This window comes from Apaloderma vittatum, unplaced genomic scaffold, assembly GCF_000703405.1.
Source record: "Apaloderma vittatum isolate BGI_N311 unplaced genomic scaffold, ASM70340v1 scaffold2442, whole genome shotgun sequence".
In the NCBI taxonomy this organism is placed as follows: Eukaryota; Metazoa; Chordata; class Aves; order Trogoniformes; family Trogonidae; genus Apaloderma; species Apaloderma vittatum.
Window position 1 is genome coordinate 74,039 of NW_009705092.1, and position 22,360 is coordinate 96,398.

Consider the following 22,360-nt stretch of genomic DNA (forward strand, 5'->3'; position numbering starts at 1 on the left):
CAAAATGAAAACTTAGAAGGATCACAGTTCTGTTGTGGAAATTTATGAGTATCCCTCCTCTGTTTCTTCGTGGCTAACTGACAGCATGAGGACAACTTACACACAGGCTACAGAAGGCATAACAGGATTGGAAAGAAGAAAAGGGAGACGTGATATGCCTTTCAATCCTACTCATTACAGGTACTACCAACAACAGCAGCAGGTGGAAAAGTTTCTGATAGCAATGAGTTTTGCAGATTTAAAGCGGCTAAACTCCAGAAAGCTGTTGTGGGAACTTTTCAAATCTGGACTCGCAAAGAGACTGTAAATCTTATTCCCAGAGGTTTTATTATGTTCCCACCACCAGTTCCCACACAGTGAGCTACAGTAATGGTATAGTAAAACTACAGAAATAGCTGAGAGTTTCTTATACTTATCAATTGCATCAAGAATGCCTGTTAATTCTTTAGTGTTCCAGCATATTGATCACTATCAGTGCAACAAAGCAATGAAATCTGAGCATGGATCAGCCATTTCAGATTCGGCTACATATTATTCTTTAAATTGTCATGAAGTCCTATTGACATGTAAATGATATTTCTTGCAATGCTACATGCTCCAAACCATTGTCTTCATAAATTTACACGAGTGGAACCCTGCCGAGCTGTGATTAAATCTGTTAAATGGAGAAATCATCACATTAGATTGATTGTGTTTTAAGAGAGTCACATGCACAACGTTTAAAGGACCATTTTGTTTCTTCAGCTGGATGGAGTTTCAGGACGCTATTTAGAAAAGAATGAGAATTGTTTTTCTAGGGGTTGCAGCCAAGGCTTTGTTGAGCTGTTTTAAGGCCACCATCAACAATCCTTTCTGAAACTGTTGTGTACCTGCTATTGTTAAAAGAAACACCCATGTTTACTGCAACTGAAAGACATTAGAAAAAAATAAACATTTTTTCAGCTTGCCAACTTTGTGCACTCTGCACAGCGTGTTTAGTCAGCAGCATTGCTATCTGTTGACAGTCGCATTTTGTTTCCACTTGTGTTCAAAAATAAGCAGTTCCCAAGAATTCTGACAATGCTGAGGACAATAAAACTAGCTGCAAACCTAATGGGTTGTTAAAATCCTATTCACCTTAAGGTCTGTTTCCCACTCCTCCAAACACATACCTTTCCACCCCTATCAGAGTAAAGCTTTTATCAAATTTAGAAGTGATGAGTAGTTCTGCTGCAAATTAGTGCAGCACCTGATCTCAAAGAAGAGGTGAAAGTTGCCAACAACACCAAGTGACCTGCTCCTCTACAAACTCTGAAACTTGGGCTGCACAAGAACAAGGACTACTGGAAACTACACCAATAATTAAACTGTGTACAGGAAGAATAGCACGGAAGTGATAGAATAGCACGTTCTGAATAAAATGCAGAAGGACAGAATAAAAGTTGTGGAGGTAGAGGCACAGAGTTGTGTGTTAGGGATGCTACAGCCTAGAGGGTAAATTTAAAAAAGTATAACAAGACTAAAACAAATATACTCTGTAGAAGGATAAAGACATTGTACTGAGTAATGCTGGGTAGTTCACTAAAATGCTTCAGTGTTAAGTCTGGGAATCAGTAAAGATCTGGGTAATAGTAATTCTAGATGATGTCACTGTTTATCCGGGAATAGTGACTTTCAGATAAAGAATGAAGATGCAAAGGCAGTCATGGAGGAAAGGCAAAGATCTTGGAGAATTCCTATATGCCTTTCATGCTCAGGTGTTAAGTCCATTAGAGATATATATCCAAATGAATAAGAAAAAGATTGAATAAGGGCAGAGGTCAGTCTGTGTAAGCCACCCTATATCATGCAAGGATAACAGAAAATTAAAAATCGACATTACTGTACAGCTGAAGGAACAGATTTCTCTTAAGATAATCACTATTGCCACAGCAGAAGCATAAGGGGAGAGGGATTGTAAGTGTAGGGTTATAAACAGACAACATGACTAAGCTGGAAGCAACACTTAAGTGGGATGTGCCCAAGTCAGAAGGACAATCTCCATCCCAGACTTGTGTAAAGCTGCCAACTGCAATTTTGATTCTGGTGACAGATACTTCTAATAACTACTTAGTCAGGGATCACGACACTGAACTTGTAGAGCAGCGAATGCTGGGCTTGGATTAACAGTCTTGAGAGCATCCAAGATTTTCTAAACAGAAAAAATACAGTAGCTCTCACTGGCCTTGTTTCTTCCATAGAAGAATTCTGTGTTGGAGAGTAATGGCTAAGACAGACAGGGAATATGACGCTGGGAATAGAGCTGGTTTCCAGTGAAATGGCGAGAGATGGATTTGAATGAGATAGTATTGGGCTGGATGAAAGTTACTACTAGAGCTACTCAGAGCTTAGTCTTGGGGCAGATTATGTTTCATCTTTTTCTTATCGTATCTGGTACCAAGGGTAGCAATGACAGACTTAGCCAATGACAGAAGCAGATACAGTATTTGACAGATAAGAAAAAAAAGGAGTACTAGCACCTGACATTTGAGGACTAACATAGTAGAATTGGGACTTGAGACATTCAAGTGTACAAAATGAATGATCGTTCACTTAGAGATTACAGTCAGAGACTTAATTTCACTATCAGGAATCACATTAGTTCATCACAAAATAAATATCAGACACCAAGATAATGCAACTATGCAAAAGTTAAAGGTTGCCTTTAATAAACATGAAAATGAAAAGCTTGCTGTGAGAGCTTGTGATTGTCTCTTCTTTATTACAAGAAGACATTAGAAGAATTTGTTTTAGGAGAAAAAAGGCTAGGAAGGAGAGAGGGGATACAATTGCTGTCTGACAGCAGACACTGGACAACCAGAGCAAACAGGCACCAGAGCAACTGAGTTTTAGAGCAGCCCAATGCTAGCACTAACGGGAGCAAACAAACCATAACAAAAGATTCAACAGACCCTTATCGTGGAACCTGTTAATTTTATGACAGGAATTATCTTTATATATATATATACACATATGTATATATACGTGTGCGTGTATATCTATACAGCTTCACATTGCAATGAAATACATGGCACCCTTTGTATCTCACACAGTTAAGACAGTTCTACATTTTAATTATCAAAACCTTAGCTTAAGGAATCAAAAGCAAGCAGAGGGAAAACAAATTTGGAACTTTGGATCTATGCTTTCAAAAAGCTCATGAAACCTTTTATTGAGGGGAATGTAACACTGCAATAATAAAGTCCCTCCTGCACTGCTCTAGGGTATCTGAGCACTGCCTTCTTCCCAGGCAAGTGCTCACCCACCAGAGCAGCATCATCCCATGACAGGGCAAACAGAAAGAAGAAAGTTGATCTGAAGGTAAAGATGAGGAGAGAGAAACTTAGACTGGATTTTAAAACTTTGCAGTTTATTCTCTCTCAATAAAAAGCAAATCTTCTGTGTATCAGATAGAAAACATTTCCAGCTCTGGGGTTGCTATTTAAAGACTGAATGATCAGAATCTAGCTTATTCCCCCCTAAAACTCAACTAAATATATTCCATTTAACAGCATCCTTAAGAAGGAAAAAGCCCCTATTTTTAAAGAAGGAGCTAGTCAGACTTCCTGGAACAAAAGTATTAAGTATAAGTTCCTCCCATTTACCCTGTGCCAAAGAAATGGCATTAACATGATGAAGAAGTCAAACAAACAAAAAAAGACAGGAAATTCAAAGTTATGGCTCCCCACAGCAGCAGTAAGCAGAAAGGCTACAGAACAGATGCCATTTCATTTTATACACTCATCATAACTCCTGGTATTGTTGGGTTTCGATGGCTGTGGGACTGATGGACCAGGTATTCAGACAATTCCAGTCTGCCTGTGTGAACTGAGGAATAGCTCAGGCAGTTACTTGGGTCAAGTACACTTCTGCTCTCAGGTCAATGCAAATCCTGTGCCTTGTGTGTGAGGACAGCAGGAACCCAGACACGACTCACAGGAACCCATTACTAAGTTAGCTCAACATTTTATGGCCATTACTGGAACAGATTGAACTGAAAACCTGGCTAAATACATCATGAGAAGTCATTAAAATCAATCAGAAACGGAAGGAAAAAGTAAAGTGCTAGAATTTTGCCAAGCATCAGGCAAAATATTCAAGACTGACCAAGACAACTATGGAAAAAAGCTTTTCTCACTTCTGATCTTCATATTATGTGAAAATGAGTTTTTAAAGAGGGAGAGAACTTTAAACTATTCACAAAGGGATAGAAAATGGCTAAGGGAGCAAGAAAGTTGTAGCAGTATGGGCAAACCATGAGCCCTACAAACTCCAAACACTGATATCCGTGACCTTGGGTTGTAGTTTCTTTATGTTTCAGTTCAGCACAGTAATTACATAGACTATGTGCATGTCCCAATTCTTAGTGACTCTGGGATGCAGCATGTTAGAGCAGCTTCATAGTAGTGCCTAGAGACTTCAGATAAGGGCTACGCTGTGTAACAGAGCTGCAATAAATACACATAAAGAAGTTAAAGAACGAGGCAGGGAACTCATTTTATTTTACCATGGAAAATCAAGGCACAAAGATGCAAGTTCCTCAAAACCTAAGTCTTGAATGGAATCCACATCTCTCCTGATTCTCTGACCAGTCTCCTAGTCAAAATGCATCCTCGACTCCTAGTCTCCCCTGTGTTCTAAAATGAAGTCAAGTCCCAAGTGCTCTGTGTGTCTGATTTTGAGGTTTTTTGTCTACACCAGCAAGAAGCAGAACCCTGATCTTAGGTCTTCCTCTTCTTCCCAGAGAAACCTTCAGTTCTCCACAAGAACATGGAGACAACTTGGCGAGTGCATGATGTAAGAAGTTAAAACAGCTTCTCCACCCCAGGAGATGGAGCTTGACCATAAGGGTATTTTGGTTTATGGTTTTAAATCTACTCAGCAAAGAAGAAGTGTTTTAGGTATAAACATCAGCTGGCCCACTGACAGGCAGTGATACTCAGGAAACAATAATCTTGCACTGCAAGCTCTAATCCTCTTTTGAAGATTGACAATTGTTAACAAGATTTATTTTATGAGCAGATAGAAACCAAAACATCAGCTCCTCTCTTTAGCAGATGATAAGGGATTTTCTTGGAGATTTTTTACACAATATCCATTAAGGAGATTTGACGCTTCTATTCCCTCGGGAAATGAGGCAATGGCAGCAAAGTGTTTCTGCATAGGTGTTACCATTATTCAAATCAACCATGCTATTGGAACATGTCACAAACACTAATTCATTTAATCTCATGGTAGTCATATCTGCAGCTGTGGGAAGGTTTAATTGGTTTTAGATTCAGAAATATTTAAAATGGTTTCCAATTCAGGCCAATCTTTATAAACTTGCCCATACAGTGAATAGGAAAGTAGTGTCTGTAGTGCAGAAATTACTTAAAGAAATGTTATTGGCTAGGCAAAACTAGATGGTCAAAAAGGTACTTCTATAGTATTACGGTCTACTATTATTTAAAAGAATACAAACTAATGATAACATTAATCTAGTTTCTGTTACTGGCAGCATCACAAGAGAAAGTATATTGGCTGAAGTCTGAGTTCGACTTGACTCAAATTCAAGTCAGTAATGCCCTAATAGCCTTATTTTGTGCAGCCTGACCCATGTCATAGCAGTAGGAATGATTTCATCTCACTGTCACAGCGATCATCCATCATTACAGTGGGTCAGATTTTCCCATCTTCAGAAACAGATGCTGAAATGTAATAAGAATTGCCCTAATTTTTAAGTTCACAGCAATGCAGTGAGCAGGAGGACAAAACCACCTCTGTCTGCAATGTGACAGAGAAGAGATCTTTGTGGGTTTAATGTATTGCTTTAAGAACTTGTACAATTATAAAATTTAACTGAAAAATACATATCTGTATTAACAGCATTCTTTAAAATTATTCTGAGAACAACTCAGGACACAGTTTCTTTGCTAGAACTAGAAAGTACTCGATGCAGAAACTTTAGGCAGAAGGTGGCTACACTCCTTTCTAGACACACACACAAGTTCAGGAAGAAGAGAGAAAGAGGAATTCTTGTCACTGAAGGTCTGGTGGTCAACCCACTCATCTATAAAGACTGGTGTTCACTCTACTTTGGTGCATTGGGAAAAATATCTAAACCTGCATTAGCTTACCCGTTTCTGGCTGCACCGTACAATCAAGAAGGTCTCAATGCTGTGCTCTTTCAGATAAGCGTTGCGTTCCCCTCCAAAGCCCAGCTCCACCTCATAGTCTCCATTGAGATAGTTCAGGGTTGCTTTGGTTATGTGGATGCGCCTTGAATGAGACAAAAGACAAGTCAGTTTTGCAGGCTCTGAAAAGTTATCCCCTAAAAACCAGTTCCTGTCAGTGCCAGGTTCCATATACTGGCTCTAATCAGCAATAAACTCCAAATTATTTACCCATGCCACCACTCTTACACATGTAGTATGTGAGTTTCATCTATTTTAAAGGAAGCAGGCGAGGAGGCATCTTCTTAAAGAGAGAGGTTTTCATGTTAAGCATCTTACACATCCACTTATAAGCATCTTCTTAGATATAAAGCACTCATCCTTCTATTCACTTTAACACACAGCAGATATATTTTTCTGGCAAACACAGGCCCTTCACAAGGACAAGTCTACTCAGCAAACACTGTAATACATACTGCAGCATTTATTTTCTTGTTGTATAACATTAATCACTGTGGTGCAGTAATGCCCTGTAGAGGTATCCTATCAAGAACTATAGTCTTACACTTTCTTCCAGAGCAGACAAAAAATGGAAGGGCATGTGGAAAAATTATCTCATAGAATCAATTTGGCAGCAACTGCCTTCAGTTGGTCTTTACAGTTGTGAAACAAGAACAGATTCTGCTCTCTTATAGGAATGTTTCAAAACAAAAGGCTGATCTGAAACAATGCTTTATACAATATTCACTGATAGCAGAGGTGTTCTCCAGAAAATACTGTTAACATACAGTCACATTTCTTTGTAACCGTGACCAGCTCTGCTAGGGCTTGCACAGACCTGCTCACTTCTGTTGTATGTATCAGCTTTGTTTTACAGAGAAAGAATTCAGTTCTTACCACAGAAGGTTATGCCCATCTTGGAATTTTGTAGACTTTCTATAACCAAAGACACGTAGATGTGGAACAGAATAACCTTGTTAACATTGGTACATGCTTAAAACACTACACCCGCAGTTACTGCAGCCATACAGACTCTCTGAACCTCTGTCCCCCATTTCCCCGCCTTGTTGTGACATGTCAGACACAAAACAAGACACACATTAACACAACAGCTTTGATGAAGCAACTTACCCAGCTTTGCCCCCTGCTTCCATGTGGTTGGCTAACGTAACGTCGTTGGACCACACATCAAACTGCCACTTCCTAAGGCCCAAGACCCCGCAGTGCACTCTCCCGCTGTGGATTCCAACTCTCATGTTGACATTTACTCCTGTCACCTCCCGGACTAGCCTGAAAAGAGATATGGGAAAAAAAGAACATTATTAAGTTGCAGTTGGTAGCATAAATTTGCACCCAGCACACAAAATCCATAATGACCCATAAAGTATCATGTGTTCACAGGGTGCTGCTCAGCCACAGGATGACAAAACCAAACCAGACTCACTGTACTGCTCTTGAACGGCCTGGTTGGCCAAGCAGAAGACTAATTAGAAAGGGGAGCCCTTGGGGTAAATCCATGTTCATGACTTATGGTCAAGTTAAGATCTCATAAAAAAATAAAGCTCAGGATAAAGTATTGGTCTCTGATTTCCATACCAATCTGGACAAACCCTGTCAGCACTCAGCCTCATTAAGAGTAATAGCATGCCACAAGGACAAAAAAGGAAACTATTGCAGAGATCTTAATTTTTCTGTATGGCACCAAGCATCAACTCTTCCACCAACAAAATAGGATATGTGTGTGAAAGACTCCACTGAAGTTGGAAAGCTTGAACAGGGCTTATAGCTGCAGCGAGAGTAGCAAAACCAGAGAATCACATCGAGTGCTGTCACTCCAAACAGGCAGCTACAAATATTCAAGCTCTGATTTTAATGAGCTTTTGGATGCCTTGCTCACTCCCAAAATTACTGGTGGAATACTTTGTAGGTTTTGCCCTTTTAGGGCAATAATTAACTTGGAGAACTGTTTACATGGAAAATATATTTAGGGATGTGGGTAGGGGAAAGTCTTGATGAGGCCATCAGAACAAGTCTGCTTCTCATTATTACCAGTCGCATCATTCCCAGAATGTCCATGTTCCATAGGCAAATTCACCTATATCTTACAGCACAGTCCTTTCCTTTGAGTTGTTAATTCCTTGCAACATGAAGTTGTACTTCATACCTATCAGGTTTCATCCTCTTTGGTTTCCAGGTTCATCTAGTCCTTTCTAGATAATATCCTCTGGACAGGTAAGTTCCCTCAACTTCCTAACATCAACACAGACCTAATACTTATGCTTTAGTAATTAGAGAAAATGAATGATTAAAGATAGACCAATTCTGGACTCTAGTTCACTGTTCACCATGTAATATGCCCCTTAAAAGACTATTCAAGATGACGTTTTGTTGAAACAGTACCTACCATCTTACAGTACCTTCTTCCTTACAATCCCTACCTTAGGTTTCACTCTCTACTCACTGAAGTTATTTTTACCAACAGAAGGCAGAAGTTCTCTGGTAGGGAGGGGAAGGTGCCTATGGGGAAGGTGCCATAGGCTTATGAACTGAAAGAGCTCCAAGCACAGCACTTGAGAAAGCAACAGGACCTGGGGTAATGAAAACGCAGCTGCAGCCATAACACTTGCAAGGACAACAGCAGCTGCGGTGTGGGTACAGCACAGGGGAGGGAGAAAGAACATGCTGTGCAAGTAACTACAAACCCTACTCTACCCTCTGCCAAGCCACGTTACTGACACAAGACCAAGGAACTTCTCCCAGCAGAGTTGTTGATGTGAAGGTGACTTTCTCCAGACTTTGCAGCAAACAGGTGAGTTTGGTTACCCTTTAGAGATGAATGAAATATTTGGTTCCTTCCTTTTTTTTTTCTTTCTTTTTTTTCCCCAAGTTCATTTATACTAGTGAATATAATTCCATCTTTCTGATGGGGAGTAACGCTCCCTGCTGTTATTGTGCACAGATGAAATCAGCCTACAGGCAGGGCCCAGTGTTGGTGAAGCCTGCAATCAAAAGTTCAGTAGCTATTTGTTACTTGCAATCAAATGCTCAGTAGCAATTGGTTACCTTAATTATGAAACCTCTTATCTTGATCCTTAGGGGAGAGGGAGACTGGGGGGGAAGCAGGAGTAGTGAGAAGAGAGTCACCTTCCAGACTTATTAAGAGATAAGATTGTTAAGTGTATTCATCATACATCAAGTGGAAAACAAGTTTTAAAGGCTGCTGAAGAGCTATTTGTAAACAAACACTGAGTGCACTTCAGCTACATGTTTATTTCAAGGTAAGGTGGGTTGCGCTTAATCAATGAGGTCTAGACATTCTGGCGTTACTCAACCTTGTGGGGGATTACACAGCAATGTATCAAGGTCTCTGGATTTCATCAGGACAACTACTGCAAAAAGCAAGAGTTTTCTGGGAGATGTACACAGTGTCTTCTTTGTAGGGCTGGTGGCTAAGAATTGCTGCTTCTTGACACGATATTTTGTCACCCGCCACTTAATTGTACTTCACGTGGAAGAAATAGCATCCTTTCGAGGGCTACTGAAAACTGGTTACTTGCAACTCCTTTTATTTTCTGTTTTGCACACAAACCCCAAAAGGAGACTGGTGCAAAGCAATAGTAAATCTTCATCCCTGAATTCTAAAAGAATTGGCCTGTGAAAGCTCATGTCCAATGCAAGCAATACTCATCATTGCCTGCCATCCTCCAAGTAATAGAACTACATACAGGTCCCATATTTGTTACTCTCTAAAGACAGGAATGGTCTGCACAAACACAGGACTCCGAGTCTGACCTCAGAATCAGACAAAGCCTCAGAATAGATTTCAAAAGAAAAAAATAAAGATGGAAAAGTAAATGGAAATAAACGAAAATGCACCAGGGATCTGTCCCTGCCTGTGCCAGACCAACTTCATGGTTTTCTTTGATAACTAATTTCACTAAAGTAAGAAAGTCTTGAATCTGACCTTTCTGGCACAGGGACACATGCAAAAGGATTAGGTAAACTAGGCAAGACAGACCTTAGCAGAGGAATTTTAAGGTGAGTAAAAAGCTGTTTTAAAGACAGATAAGTGAAGAGTGACTGAAATTTAATAAAACTAGTGTTAATCCTCTGATTTCTCACTTCTGTAATTCCCTGGAATTGTCCTTTGGGAGTGAGACTTGCAGTAATTACAGTAACCTCTGCCTTTCTCATCAGGAGATTGAGCTCTGATATCTACATGGCTGTGATGGACTCAAGTGTCTGTCTGTCTGCTGTCAAACCTTCACTGCATTTTTCTTTTCTTGCACTAGCTGGTCTCCCTTTTTGCTGGCATCAGCTCCCTGGTTTGACTACCTTGCCACTTATGCAAGGAAGACCTAACGGGAAACAGAATCTACTTGCTACCTACTCTGAAATTCTCCGTGGGGAATATGGTACTTACGAGATGGCTTCTATCATATCCATTCCCATTTCAACACAGCAGTGGGCATGGTCGGCTCTTGCTTCTGGCAACCCAGACACACAGTAATAGCAATCACCCAGAATCTTGATACGTAAACAGTGGTTCTCCTAAAAAAAAATGGTTTATCTAAAAAAAAAAAAAAAAAAAAAAAGGAAAGAAATATTCAGCTGATATTCATGTTTGCAATAGCTTGCCTTTTAGGGCAGTGAATATTTACAGAAGTCCAGTGAACCAGCACAGTATGTCACTTTTGCAACAGAAAAAAATAAAATCAGAATTATAATAGAAAACTTACTGCTGCTAGCTTATCAAATCTGGCAAAGAGTTCATTCAGCGTCATGACCAGCTCCTGAGCAGTGCACTGGGAGGCCAGACTTGTGAAACCTTCTATGTCTGCAAAGAGTATGCTTTTGGGAAAAAAGAGAAAAGAAAAAAGCAAGTGTCACAAAATTTGTTGCTGATCTTTGTGTAAGTTCTGGGGTATAAGTCCAAGGATGGAGAGGCATGTAGGGGTGTCCCAGCCTTATAGCAGAAAGGAGATGAGCACCCCTAAAGTCACCTTATGAAACAGCCTCTATCACACATAAAGCCCTGAGGGGCACGGCCTCAATGCTTCCAGAGATTAGAAAGGATGAGCAAACCCAACATGCCTTTCACCCCTGCCCCACGTCCAGAAAATGTGCAGTATGCTGGGAGCTGGTGGTGGCATGATAATGCTATCAGGCATCGTTAACAACAAGGCACGCCTACACAACGACCAGGTCAGCCCAGCTATAAAATCAACACCCATTTTATTCACATTCCTCAACCTCCCCGCTCAATAACATCGCCCGTGTCTTAACTCCACTGCAGAAAATCTGCACTCCTCTGCCCGCTTCCCCCGCAGGTGAACAACCTTAACCTGCCTCCCACGATTTTCACCCGTGCTTTGGTGGTGTGCCCTCACGCACGCAGCCCAGCCCCGTGTCCGGCAGTGCCGGTGCCGTACCATGTGCCTGGCTCACACACTCCTGCGGTGCTGCAAATGCACAAAGCTGGGGCGAGGGCACGTTTGACCCTAACACGTTTGGCTGTCCTGCAGAAGACTTACCCTCTGGCTTTTACGCTGTTCATTCTCAGGAGATGGAAATCTCCACTGGTTGATTGTACTCCTTGCCCAGCTGTACACATGTACACACTTTTCACTCGTTGCCTTTTTTTTTTTTTTTTTTTTTTTTTTTTTTCTGCTTGCTCAGCTTTAAAAGCATTACAGAAACAAAACCTCCCAACTGTACCACACCTTCCAGCTGGCTTAGCCCCTGAAACACTATAAAAACATACACCTACAGGCAGCGCCCAGCTTTCTGTCAAACAAGACAGGCACAACCCTTGCCAACTGAGGCAAACCTCTGCTGTTGCGACAGGGATACCGAATCACTCTCATCCTCCCAGGATGGACTGGAAAAGCCCTCTGAAAGCAGCATGGGCTGTTTTGAAAGCACAGTTATTTAAATCACAAGTATTAATGGTGATTCTTCAGTTTCCATTAATTTTAATGTTGTACTGCAAAGATTATTTTTTTTAAAAACTGGAAAAAGATTCTGTCTTGCTGATAATTACAACATTCTAATTATTGATTTGTAATCAAACACAGTCATTATGCTAAATTTAAAACTATTAAGTAAAACAAGCACTGGACTATGTCTATATAGATCTAAGATAAAATGCATATATGCACAACACGTTTATATAAATATAAAATTCATAAGCTATACTTGTATGTTGGAACATTTATTGAGTGATTGATTTCTTCTTTGAAGTTGATTATTGCGTCAAGCTGTACTGAAATAGGAAGAGAAATGAAAAGTTTGGAATCGTTTCTTCTTTGTAAAACAAAACTCCAACATGTTTTAGGCAAATTGCGGAGGCTGCGCTTTCACTTGGAATTCCTTGTGATGTCTTCAGGCAGAAAGCAAAGGCAACAAAAAAACATCTTCGCAAGCATTTTTTGCCACTCCTGAAACACGTTTCAATCCTGGCATGCTTTTCATATTTTCCTTCTACATTTCAAATCCAATAAATCATCAGCGAAACACACTGCATTAAATATTTCTTTGTTAGACTGAGACAAAAATGTGCAAGAAAAAAGCAAGACAGGAACGCAGGGATGTCTGAATCAAAATACACTTTGCCAATTTTTAAATACTTGAGAAAATACACAAAAAATAAATCATCATTTCCCATATTTACAAATCAAACTAAACCTCCTGAAGAAACATACTTGAAATCAACCAAAATCTTAGAGATGTCTGTACTGGTAGCTAAGCAACTTAAGCATGTGTTAATATGTCATGTACAAATAGGAAATGTCTCCAGTTCTAGTGGCAGTAACAAAACGTGTCATGTTGTAAGCACGTTCCTCTTCCAGAGTGGGGCAAATTGCAAATTCCTCACCCGTGGACACGTCCACACTTTTTGCTTGTGTGCGTGTGGCAGCAGCCATGTGTTACAGCAGGAGGAATAAAGAGCGATTGCTGCTCTGACGTTCAGACAGCAATGCGTATGTCTGAAAATGCTACATAGGAATGCCCTCAGCCTTCTCCTCATGCCTCATTGAGAAAATTAGTGCTAGCATAGTGTCCTAATAAACATGGATAAATGACTGAAAGTTGCTCCCTCCATTCTCCATTGCTATCATGACAGATAAATGGACAGGACATTCCTAGAAGTTAAATCACAGCAATATTTTCAACCAGGCAATTGAAGTAATCAGCAGAGACCTATAGAGCTATCCTATGCACAGATTTATGCCTTTTCAAATAGAAACTACTCGATTACAGCACTTTCTCAAATTTGTAACCTACAGGTGATGAGCAAATTGGTCTTTGTTCAAATTCAGCAGCTATCTCCTTCTTGATTCTTGTCTTGTACTTCCAAGGACAGCATGGTTGCCAGCTCCACATACAGCTCTCTGGCCAAGTTCTAGAAAACTAAAATTATAAGCACTACAAAAGGGTTTCTTATGAGAGTAAAACCTGGAAAGGTTGCATGATGGGAATCACAAATGCATTCTGCACACAAGTCAATCGCAATATTGGGAAGTTAACACTGACACCCCTGTTAGGAAGCCAACATTTCCTAGGTGAGATGCCTCTCAGAATGAATGTTTTGTCTGAGGAAAGAGGGATGCATGAAACAATTTCAATGAAGACTGTAAAAATTTGTGAGAGGGAAGTCAAGGAAAAAGAAGTTCGGTTTTAACTACAGCAAAGGAATGAACTGCAACACTTGTTTTAGATGCTCCAAGTCTTTTCTCACTCTTGAACATAGACACGATGCTTGGCAGTAAGGGGAAGAGCTTCACCTGGTGCATGCTTTTTGCTCTTCATAAGAAAACCTACTCAGAACTGGTTATACATTAAATCTTTTGCATAACTCAGTTTTTCCATACTTTGTGATTAACATGAAGGTATCTACCTGCACAGTCCAAACCCTCACCCTTCTTCCATGTCAGCTAAACGAGGAACATAAGAACATCTTGAAGCGCTTGAGCATGTTCCATTAGAGGCTTGAGACAGCTGTGTGACCTGCTCTGTACCCAAATAGCTCCGGCAGTGAGCTATCAGAAAACACTGCCAGGGACACCTGGGCTGCAGGGAATAGAAACCCTCATCAGGGTATGGAAAGGAGAATGTGGGAGATGGCAGAGTGCATCTGGAAACGGAAGACAGAGAGTGGAAAGACACATGTGTGGCTGGAGACTGGAAAAATTGCTGTCAGAGAAAACATCCCTTGCAAACAGGAACCCAGCCCGAAGCCTTTCTACCCTCTGCTCTCAACAGCGAGGTCTGAAAGTCACTAAATCACATTTTACTCCTGCCTAACCTGTTCCTTTCACACACTCCCTCCAGCACTGCAGCTCCAGCAGCACAGACAACAACCGGGTTTACCTCTGCCAAGGCTGCTAATGACCCATGAGGAAGGAATAGGGACCTGTCTATGTGGTGCTGTGCCATGTCACTTCTGTTCCTTTTGTTATTAGCTGAAGTCATTCTTAAATTCAACCTTCTCCCTGTAAAATACCCAACAGCCCAGAAGCAACTAGGGAAAAAATAGATTTCTTTTACAATAGCCATCAGGGAACAGCACATGATAACCATTGTGTGCTTAGTCTGAACTCTTCTTTAAAAACAAAGCCCACTGTAACTTCTTACAAACAACATATGCAGTGAAGTTGCAGGAGCATCTCCCCATCCTGACAGTGCATCTTATCCAGACCAGGAGCCTTAGAGTTTAAACACAGCTTCCACACTACCCTTAGGTCTTCACTCCACACCTCAGTTTTTCATGTCAGACTACCCTTAGCAATGAAAAGATTTTATTATTGGATGATGGTGATGGATGATTGTGATGAAGAGCATAACTCAAGTCAACTATTTGTCAGTCTTCAGAGGGCAAGGCATTTCCTTGCTGGTAGGAGCACAATACCAGTAATAGGCCTTCCCTGTGCCAGAATGCAGGGTAAATGACAGTGGTCAACAAAAGGTCAAATGAAATAATAATTTTAGCTATAAAATATCGTGAGATAAGTAAGGTAGTGGTTTAGAAATACTATTAGCTAAAGCTGACTGGAAGAGACTGACCACACAATCTGCAGCCTGGGCGTCAGCAATTATTATCAGTCCCTGGTCCCCGTCTCTTTCTCTGGAAGGCTACTGCTTTGTGGAAAAACCAGTTTAGCATGCAATTAAAATGTTGTAACGGCTTTAGAGCTCTTGATATATTTTCCACTCCGTCATTGCTTTCAGATTTACCATCTGATTGGGTTCTGTCCAGCAGTAACAAAGGTCTCAGAAAGACAGACAAGAAAAGGGGAGTTATCATTCATTTTATAAGTTTTTCTTAAATTACTTCTGTTTAATTTTAGTCGAAAAGTACGACAAATTGTGTTGTAGGGTAGAGGTGAATACTTCCCTAAGCTCCTATTTCAGCTCCTATTTCCAGCAAGGACTAGCTCAAGATTTCATAGCTGTACAAGGCAAGCTCAGTCTTCTGCCTGTGGCCCTACGTGGCTCATGATGCTGACAGGGAAGAAAGGTGAAAGGAAGCTTGAGTATCTTCCAGATCCTGCCATCCTCTCTGCTTAGGGACCAGCCCAATACCTGCCTGCTCTCGCCCAAGCCCCAGGCAGGGGAGCAAGAAAGGCAGACACCCGAACTGGAGCACTCCCGCGCCGCTGGCTCCTGCTGATTCCGGGAGCCCAGGGCTGATAGGCAGCACAGGGCAGGCTGGGCACAGCTCTAGCTGCCACTGCCACAGGGATGCCAGCCCTTACCAAAACCACCACCATCACTGTGGGCGGCGAGACCTCCATGAGCAAGAGGTCTAGATGCTTTTCGCAGAGTGCTTCACAGAGCTGCAAAGGCAGAGTGAGGTGAAGTGGAGAGAGGAGCAGCTAAGATGCAGAGCCAAGAGGAGAAAAGTCGCAAAGTGCTGAGCTCAGCTTTCCCATCTTTTGGTCTGTAATGCACTCACAGAACAGTTAAGACACACAGGGGCAGGTGGCTCAGGCACCAGCCTCAGTGTCACATCCCAGAGCTCAGCAGCGTGAGCCTGCCCATCTTGGGCTCCTTTCCCAGTCTGTGCTCACGTCCATCCCACTGCACCTCAGGCCCTACTGCTGCAGGTCATTTAAAACCAGCTTGTGTAATTCAGGTGATCCTTGCTGTGACTGCATTGCTAACGTACCCTGAGGCGGAAGTATCACAAGATCTTTCGGATGGCAAAGGACAAGGTTCTTAGCAAGAGTGTGAGAAGGGGAAAGATCCTGGCAGAAAGCAAAGAATGACGCAAGGAGTAGGAAGAGCTAAGGACAGGTGGGAAGCAGGAAACACACATGAGACTTAAAAACCATACACATCTCCAGAGTATGATTTTGAAGTGCTGCCTTAAATGTCTGAAGCTAATTGAGTTATTAAAGGAGGGACATGGCACAGCCAGGTTTCCCTGCAAATGCAGGATTATTCAAAATGCTAAATTAAATCATCAGTGCTTCTAATGTAAAAACAAAAAACCAGTCGTGTTCTATTTCGAGGCATGTGCGTACCATGCACGCCAGTCACAACATAAATCAAGCGAGGCAAGAAACACAAACCGTATCACCATCACAACAGTAATGCCAGTCATGAATATAAACACCATGTGTTACTGGAAACTGAACACCACAGGCACTGCATGGGAAACAGAACAAAACCCCAGACTCGGTGAGCTTTAATGACATAAAACCAGAAAGTGCATCTGACTGCATGTGAATCAAAGCCATGGTCTTTTACTGCAACGGACATTATCTATAAGAGAACAAAAAGTTCAGGTACCATAATAAAATAATCATTGTTCACTAAATACAAGCATTCATAAGCAAAGGTGTGACAAGAGAAAGCCATTTGCTGTAGGCACAGTCAGTGAATTCACCAGGCTAATTGGTGAGAATAGTGTCTCAGGGTCATTTTACAACATCATCTGCTGCTATTGGTGTTGCATGTCATTAAGCCATGCCATGAACATGTAAGAAGAAAGAACAATGGACTGGGATGAAAATGACAAAACTCTCAGTTGAAAGGCTGGTTTGAGCCCTTAACACCAAACTCCACTTTCACAGAATGACAGAATGGTTAAGGTTGGAAGGGACTTCTGGAGGTCATCTTGTCCAATCCTGCTGCTCAAGCAAGGCCACCTAGAGCTGGTTACCCAAGATCATGTTCAGATGTCTTTTGAGTATCTCTAAGGTGGGAGCATCTCCTGAGCAGTTTGTAAATTAGTCAATTTTCACACTTGGACATCTGTTTAAAAGCCAGTTCCCTGCCAGCACTGTAAGCCCAGAAGTTATTTTCCAGCTCCAGCAGCATAAACATAGTATTAAGTTCATCTAGAAGTTCCTAGAATAGGAACAAGATACACCCAGTCTCTCTTTTCCAGCTATAGCCTCTTGGGGATGGGATGACAAGAAGGTCCCTTGTGTGCTCTGTCCTGTACCCACCCTATGGACGAAAAAGATTTCAACTTCCAGAAACATTAAGAACATCTCATAATGCTCTTCCTCTCCTGAATTTAATAGCAGCAACAAAAGGAAGAAAGGACAAACCAAAACAAGCTGAGGACAAGTTCACAGCAGTGGCACAGTGACCACAGTCAGGCAGCATATCAAGGTGAAGCAGCACAAGCGTGAGCAAGGGCAGCAAAACTCCCCTAAGGACGATGAAGTGGCCCACACAGACCATCGTGCTGAGTGACAGTCCAGTGCCTGGTCCAGCAAAGGCTGCAAGCTACTTCCAGACTAACTCAGGTCTCAATGACACGTCAGTCTTGCTCTCTAGGGATATCTGTGTGACAGGCTAAGGTCTTAACCTTAGCAGTGCAAAAAATGTTCTCCAGAACAGCAGGACATCAGACAAACCAAGCGTTAAAATATTTCCTTCTCCTACAGTCATGGGAAAAAAAAACCCCAAAGGTGAAAACATATACTCTCTTTCCTGAACTTATATGGTCATGTCAGAGAAGATGTGTTTTAGTATCGGAAATCATCTATTGTTTCAAATGAGTCCTAGCACTTCTGTGCCACATCAGCTGGCACATCTCCCACTTGGGAATTGGGACTTCATTGTGCGCTGTGACCATGCTCCATCTTAAGATCAGTGATGCTGGCTCCCACCTGGCTCAAGAAGGTGAGAAAGCAGGTATGTACACAAATGCTGTGGTAAGGAAAGCAATACTTCAGAGACAGAATAGCACAGAAAAGGAGAAAATACACACAAGCCCCCAGAAAACTGTGAGGTTTTTCACTTTTTTTCTTTACAGCAAAAGGCAGAAAGCCTCCTTCTCTATTCTTTCAGAAGTTCACTCTGCAAGACCATACCAACTGAAACTGGTGACAGATTAAAAATCGACAAGCAGGAGACCAGATGGCTCTCAGAGACACTGGTAGCAACGTGCAGACTGCCATCCACAGAACCACTGCGTGACAACAGCAAGGCTCATCGCAAAGACATAAACTGCAGAACCCTGCCCTTACTTGATTTTTCCCATGTTTGCTCTCAAATGAGTGTTACCGGAGGTTAGATCTGCCTGGGGGACTGAGCTGGGAGATGCACATCTCCAGCACAAAGTCTCAGCATTTGTGGTTGCAGCTCTCTCTGCATTAGCAATGTGCTCCTGGGAATGCCCTGCTGAGAGTGTCTGACCCTGCTGGCACTCGAGAGCTGCTGAGAAAAAAGGCACCGTATTTTCCATCATGCTCAGTGCTCCTCACCTCAATGCCTGTGGTCTGGCCTTCACTGTCAACACAGGATATGAGAAGAAATCAAGATCCTGAAATCACCAACTAGAAGGGGAAGACTGCACCAGTCAGACAGGAAAAAGTTTTTCCATGACCTTCCTAGGTTTGCAGTTTACAAGCATGAGTAGCAACCCCAGTTATTGGAACTTAGTTATAGCTAAGCAGCATCAGTGCTCATTTTTTATTTTAAACATGAAAAACCTGCTATACTCTCCCTCTAAACATCTTGCATTAGAGGATTTTCCTATTTCAGCAGCCTATATTTAATCAGATTGATTCTTCGCTGGAAAGAGAAGTAATAAATAGTCTTTTGGGAAGGAAAACTATTTGGGGAAGGCAAAACAAATAAAGATAGCTATGCAGTGGCTACCAGCCAAACTATAGGTGGAGCATGTTATAGATGTCTCTGAGATGAGTGGAAGGAATTTTATTACTCCATCATCGCAAAACAAATTAGATGTCGCTTTCTGTCGAACATGAAAAAGAAATTCAAGCAGCTTGAACGGGATTCTGGGTTATTAAGGAGGGATTTTGCACTTTTTTTCATGTATCTAAGAAGGACTGATGGGAACATGAAAACTTTTCCAACTGTTCTGGTCAGAGGAGAAACCATGTAAGATGCCAAATCCATTCCAGCTCCAGGGAAGTGTGGAAAGGCAAAGCTGAAGGATACATATGGCCTTTTGCAGAAAGGTGCAAAGGAACTGTGCGTACTGTTGACCCCGGCCATGTGCCTTTTCTTCGCTCCAAGCAAGCCCAGACTCACTCGGGTTTGCCTGATCAGTGAAAAAGAGCTGGCAGGTCTGTCCAAACTGGAGCTGGATCCAGGCCACACCAAAATAAATCTCAGATTCATTTATCCCACAAGACAGCCTGAAATCCAGAACTGCATAAGAAACAAAAAGGAAAAGCCATATTATTTTCTGGTTTTTGAACTTCAGGCATACTTTTTGCTGTGAGCATTCTTGCAGTCTGTTTTCTGGCATTAGGGCAATCTCTGATGTCAAAAGACTGCCAAAAGCCAACAAGAAGGAAGATAGAGATAAAAGAATTCTGCAAGAAGGGACTATCCATTACCACCACAGTTGCAGGAGTCTGGCACTATTCCACCTTGTCCTCCTTCGAGAGAATGGCTTGCAGAAGTGGCTGAAGCCATAGAAGCAGCACAACAGGAAAGAGAAACAACTAAAAAAATTAAGTATTAAAACAAAAGACAACCTGTTGCATAGATGCTGTGTGCCAGAAATCAATCCGTTGTCAGAGAACAGAACAGAGTCATAAATTTTGGTACAGACAGTTAACAGTTTCACATGTATGTCCTGGGTCTGGTACATGCAATAGAGATTGATAGCAGCACCTAATCAAGCTTGGGATGCTTTCTGTTATATATTGCTCAGGTCTTTGCCTTTGGTGGTGAAAGAATGAGCTCTTCATAGCTCTGTAAACTGTATTCAGCCTGTTCTTCCATGATATCATGGATATCCAGACAAACAACGATGCTTTTGTACTCCCTACCCAAGAAGCTGCAGTAATTGTGCATGCATTTCAAACTAACCTTACTTCTTCCTCACTCTCTCCACTAGTTTCCCCAGGGTCCTGTCCTTTTGTGATTTACTTACCTTGCAATTTTGGTAAGTCAGTGTTTTCCCTCTGCAAAGTCACTACATAATGAAAACAGTACATTAGTATATAAATGTCATAATTTAAAACATAAAGGAGCAACTATTCCTTTCCTACAGTTATCTCATTTTCCCAAGGAGAGTAGGTACCAAAGCATGGAGACTGTTTCATGGATAAGCTTGGAATGGACAAGTGTTGCGATGTTCTGTATCCACAGAACACCATCACAGTTCCCCACTCTTCGTGTTTGGGAGATTACTAGGTCAGTAACACTGAAGTGGCCATTTGCTGGGAAACTTGATCACTGAAGAACAAGAATAACAGTCTTACTGCCCATTTTGGAATGAACAACTTGAGTCGACTTGCTGACTCCTCATGTCTATACTTTTAAATGTAATCAGGCTGTTTTGTTCTTAAAATGACAACGATGAAACAATAAATGGACTCAAACCATACAGAGAAACTTAACTGTGCGCATTTCCTAATGGCCACCTTTCTGGGAAACACTAATGCAACATCAGTAGGAAAGAAATTTAAAAATGCAGATATTCTTTCATAGTTATTTTGAAAGGTAAAATGGCTGGCCAGAGAAAACGGTACAGCTCATTAATGGAAGGATCAACTTATTAATTAATAAACAAACCTGATAATATATTTAATAATAAACCACATGATGTTTTCAGTGAGATAGGCCATAATTTCAGAATTAAATCATAGAAACATAGAATGTGTTGGGCTGGAAGGGACCTTTAAGGGTCACCTAATCCAACCCCCTGCAGTAAACAGGGACATCTTTAACTAGACCAAAAGGAAAAAGATCCTGCAGGAAATTGAACTTGTTATCAGGTTGTCGTATAGTAAATTAATACTCCTTACCTAATAAGAACCAGTACTGAACAGATATCCTCAACCCATGAGTAAAATTCTCCCAACTTTACAAGGGCTCCACCTAACTTTAAGGGCCTTGTTTCCTTTTCAGGATGTGATCTACCATCACATCACAACTGATCAATGTCACTTGAGTTGACATCTATTTTTCGTTCCCTTTGGGGACATAGGAAACTCCCACTGCCATGGAGAAACAATCCAAATAGCATGAAATTCTGTAGAATCAATACCACCAGTAAAACCATGTCCCCTTAGAAGGCAGTATAGGTGAGCTCACTATTGAGTATTTCTACGCAAAGATAATCCGTGAACAGGGAATATTAAATTCTGTGTACCTCTTCAGCCCCTAGCACACCTCATATTCCAAGTACTTTGCATATGTCTATTATTTCATAGATAGTAAGCAGTGTTAAATCTACTTTATGGCATTCAGATTACATACTGTAATATCAGAAAACATTTACAGCACTTCTGTTTTATTACGCTGGTCAAAATACTGTCTATCAGGACACCTTGAGTTTATCTTTGACAGCCTACCATTTGATTCTGTGATCAGTTACTTAGTTGGCTCTGTTTCAAATGTCTTAATTAAATAAAATGTATGATTGCATCTCTAGATTCTTAAGTAGACGAGTCTTCAAACTGCCGTGAAGCAATTGTTAAAATGCCATTGGTGCTAGGAAAACAACAGTGCACTGTTTTGCAGAGACAGCAGTATGCTCTATAGAAAAATATAAAGGGGCTCAAGATCATAGGGGGTTGGTTAACTCAGTTGGTTAGAATGTGGTGCTGATAACACCAAGGTCGCGGGTTCGATCCCCATTCGGCCAACAGGGAGGTTGGATTAAATGATCTCCAAGGTCTCTTCCAGCCTAGGCCATTCTATGATTCTGTGATCATGTGGTAAAACTACGGCAAAGCAGG

The 22,360-nt window shown here is 41.4% G+C and overlaps 1 protein-coding gene across 1 annotated transcript in view; it reads right to left on the bottom strand.

Moving 5' to 3' along the window:
• Positions 1 to 22,360, bottom strand: part of ADCY5 (adenylate cyclase 5) — an 89,721-nt gene that overhangs the window by 47,533 nt on the left and 19,828 nt on the right. The window contains exons 3-6 of the mRNA XM_009865253.1: positions 10,913 to 11,024; positions 10,597 to 10,724; positions 7,305 to 7,463; positions 6,138 to 6,279 (exon numbers count right to left, since the gene is read on the bottom strand). Of these exons, the coding sequence (XP_009863555.1) occupies positions 6,138 to 6,279; positions 7,305 to 7,463; positions 10,597 to 10,724; positions 10,913 to 11,024 (541 nt within the window). The remainder of the gene's footprint in view (positions 1 to 6,137; positions 6,280 to 7,304; positions 7,464 to 10,596; positions 10,725 to 10,912; positions 11,025 to 22,360) is intronic.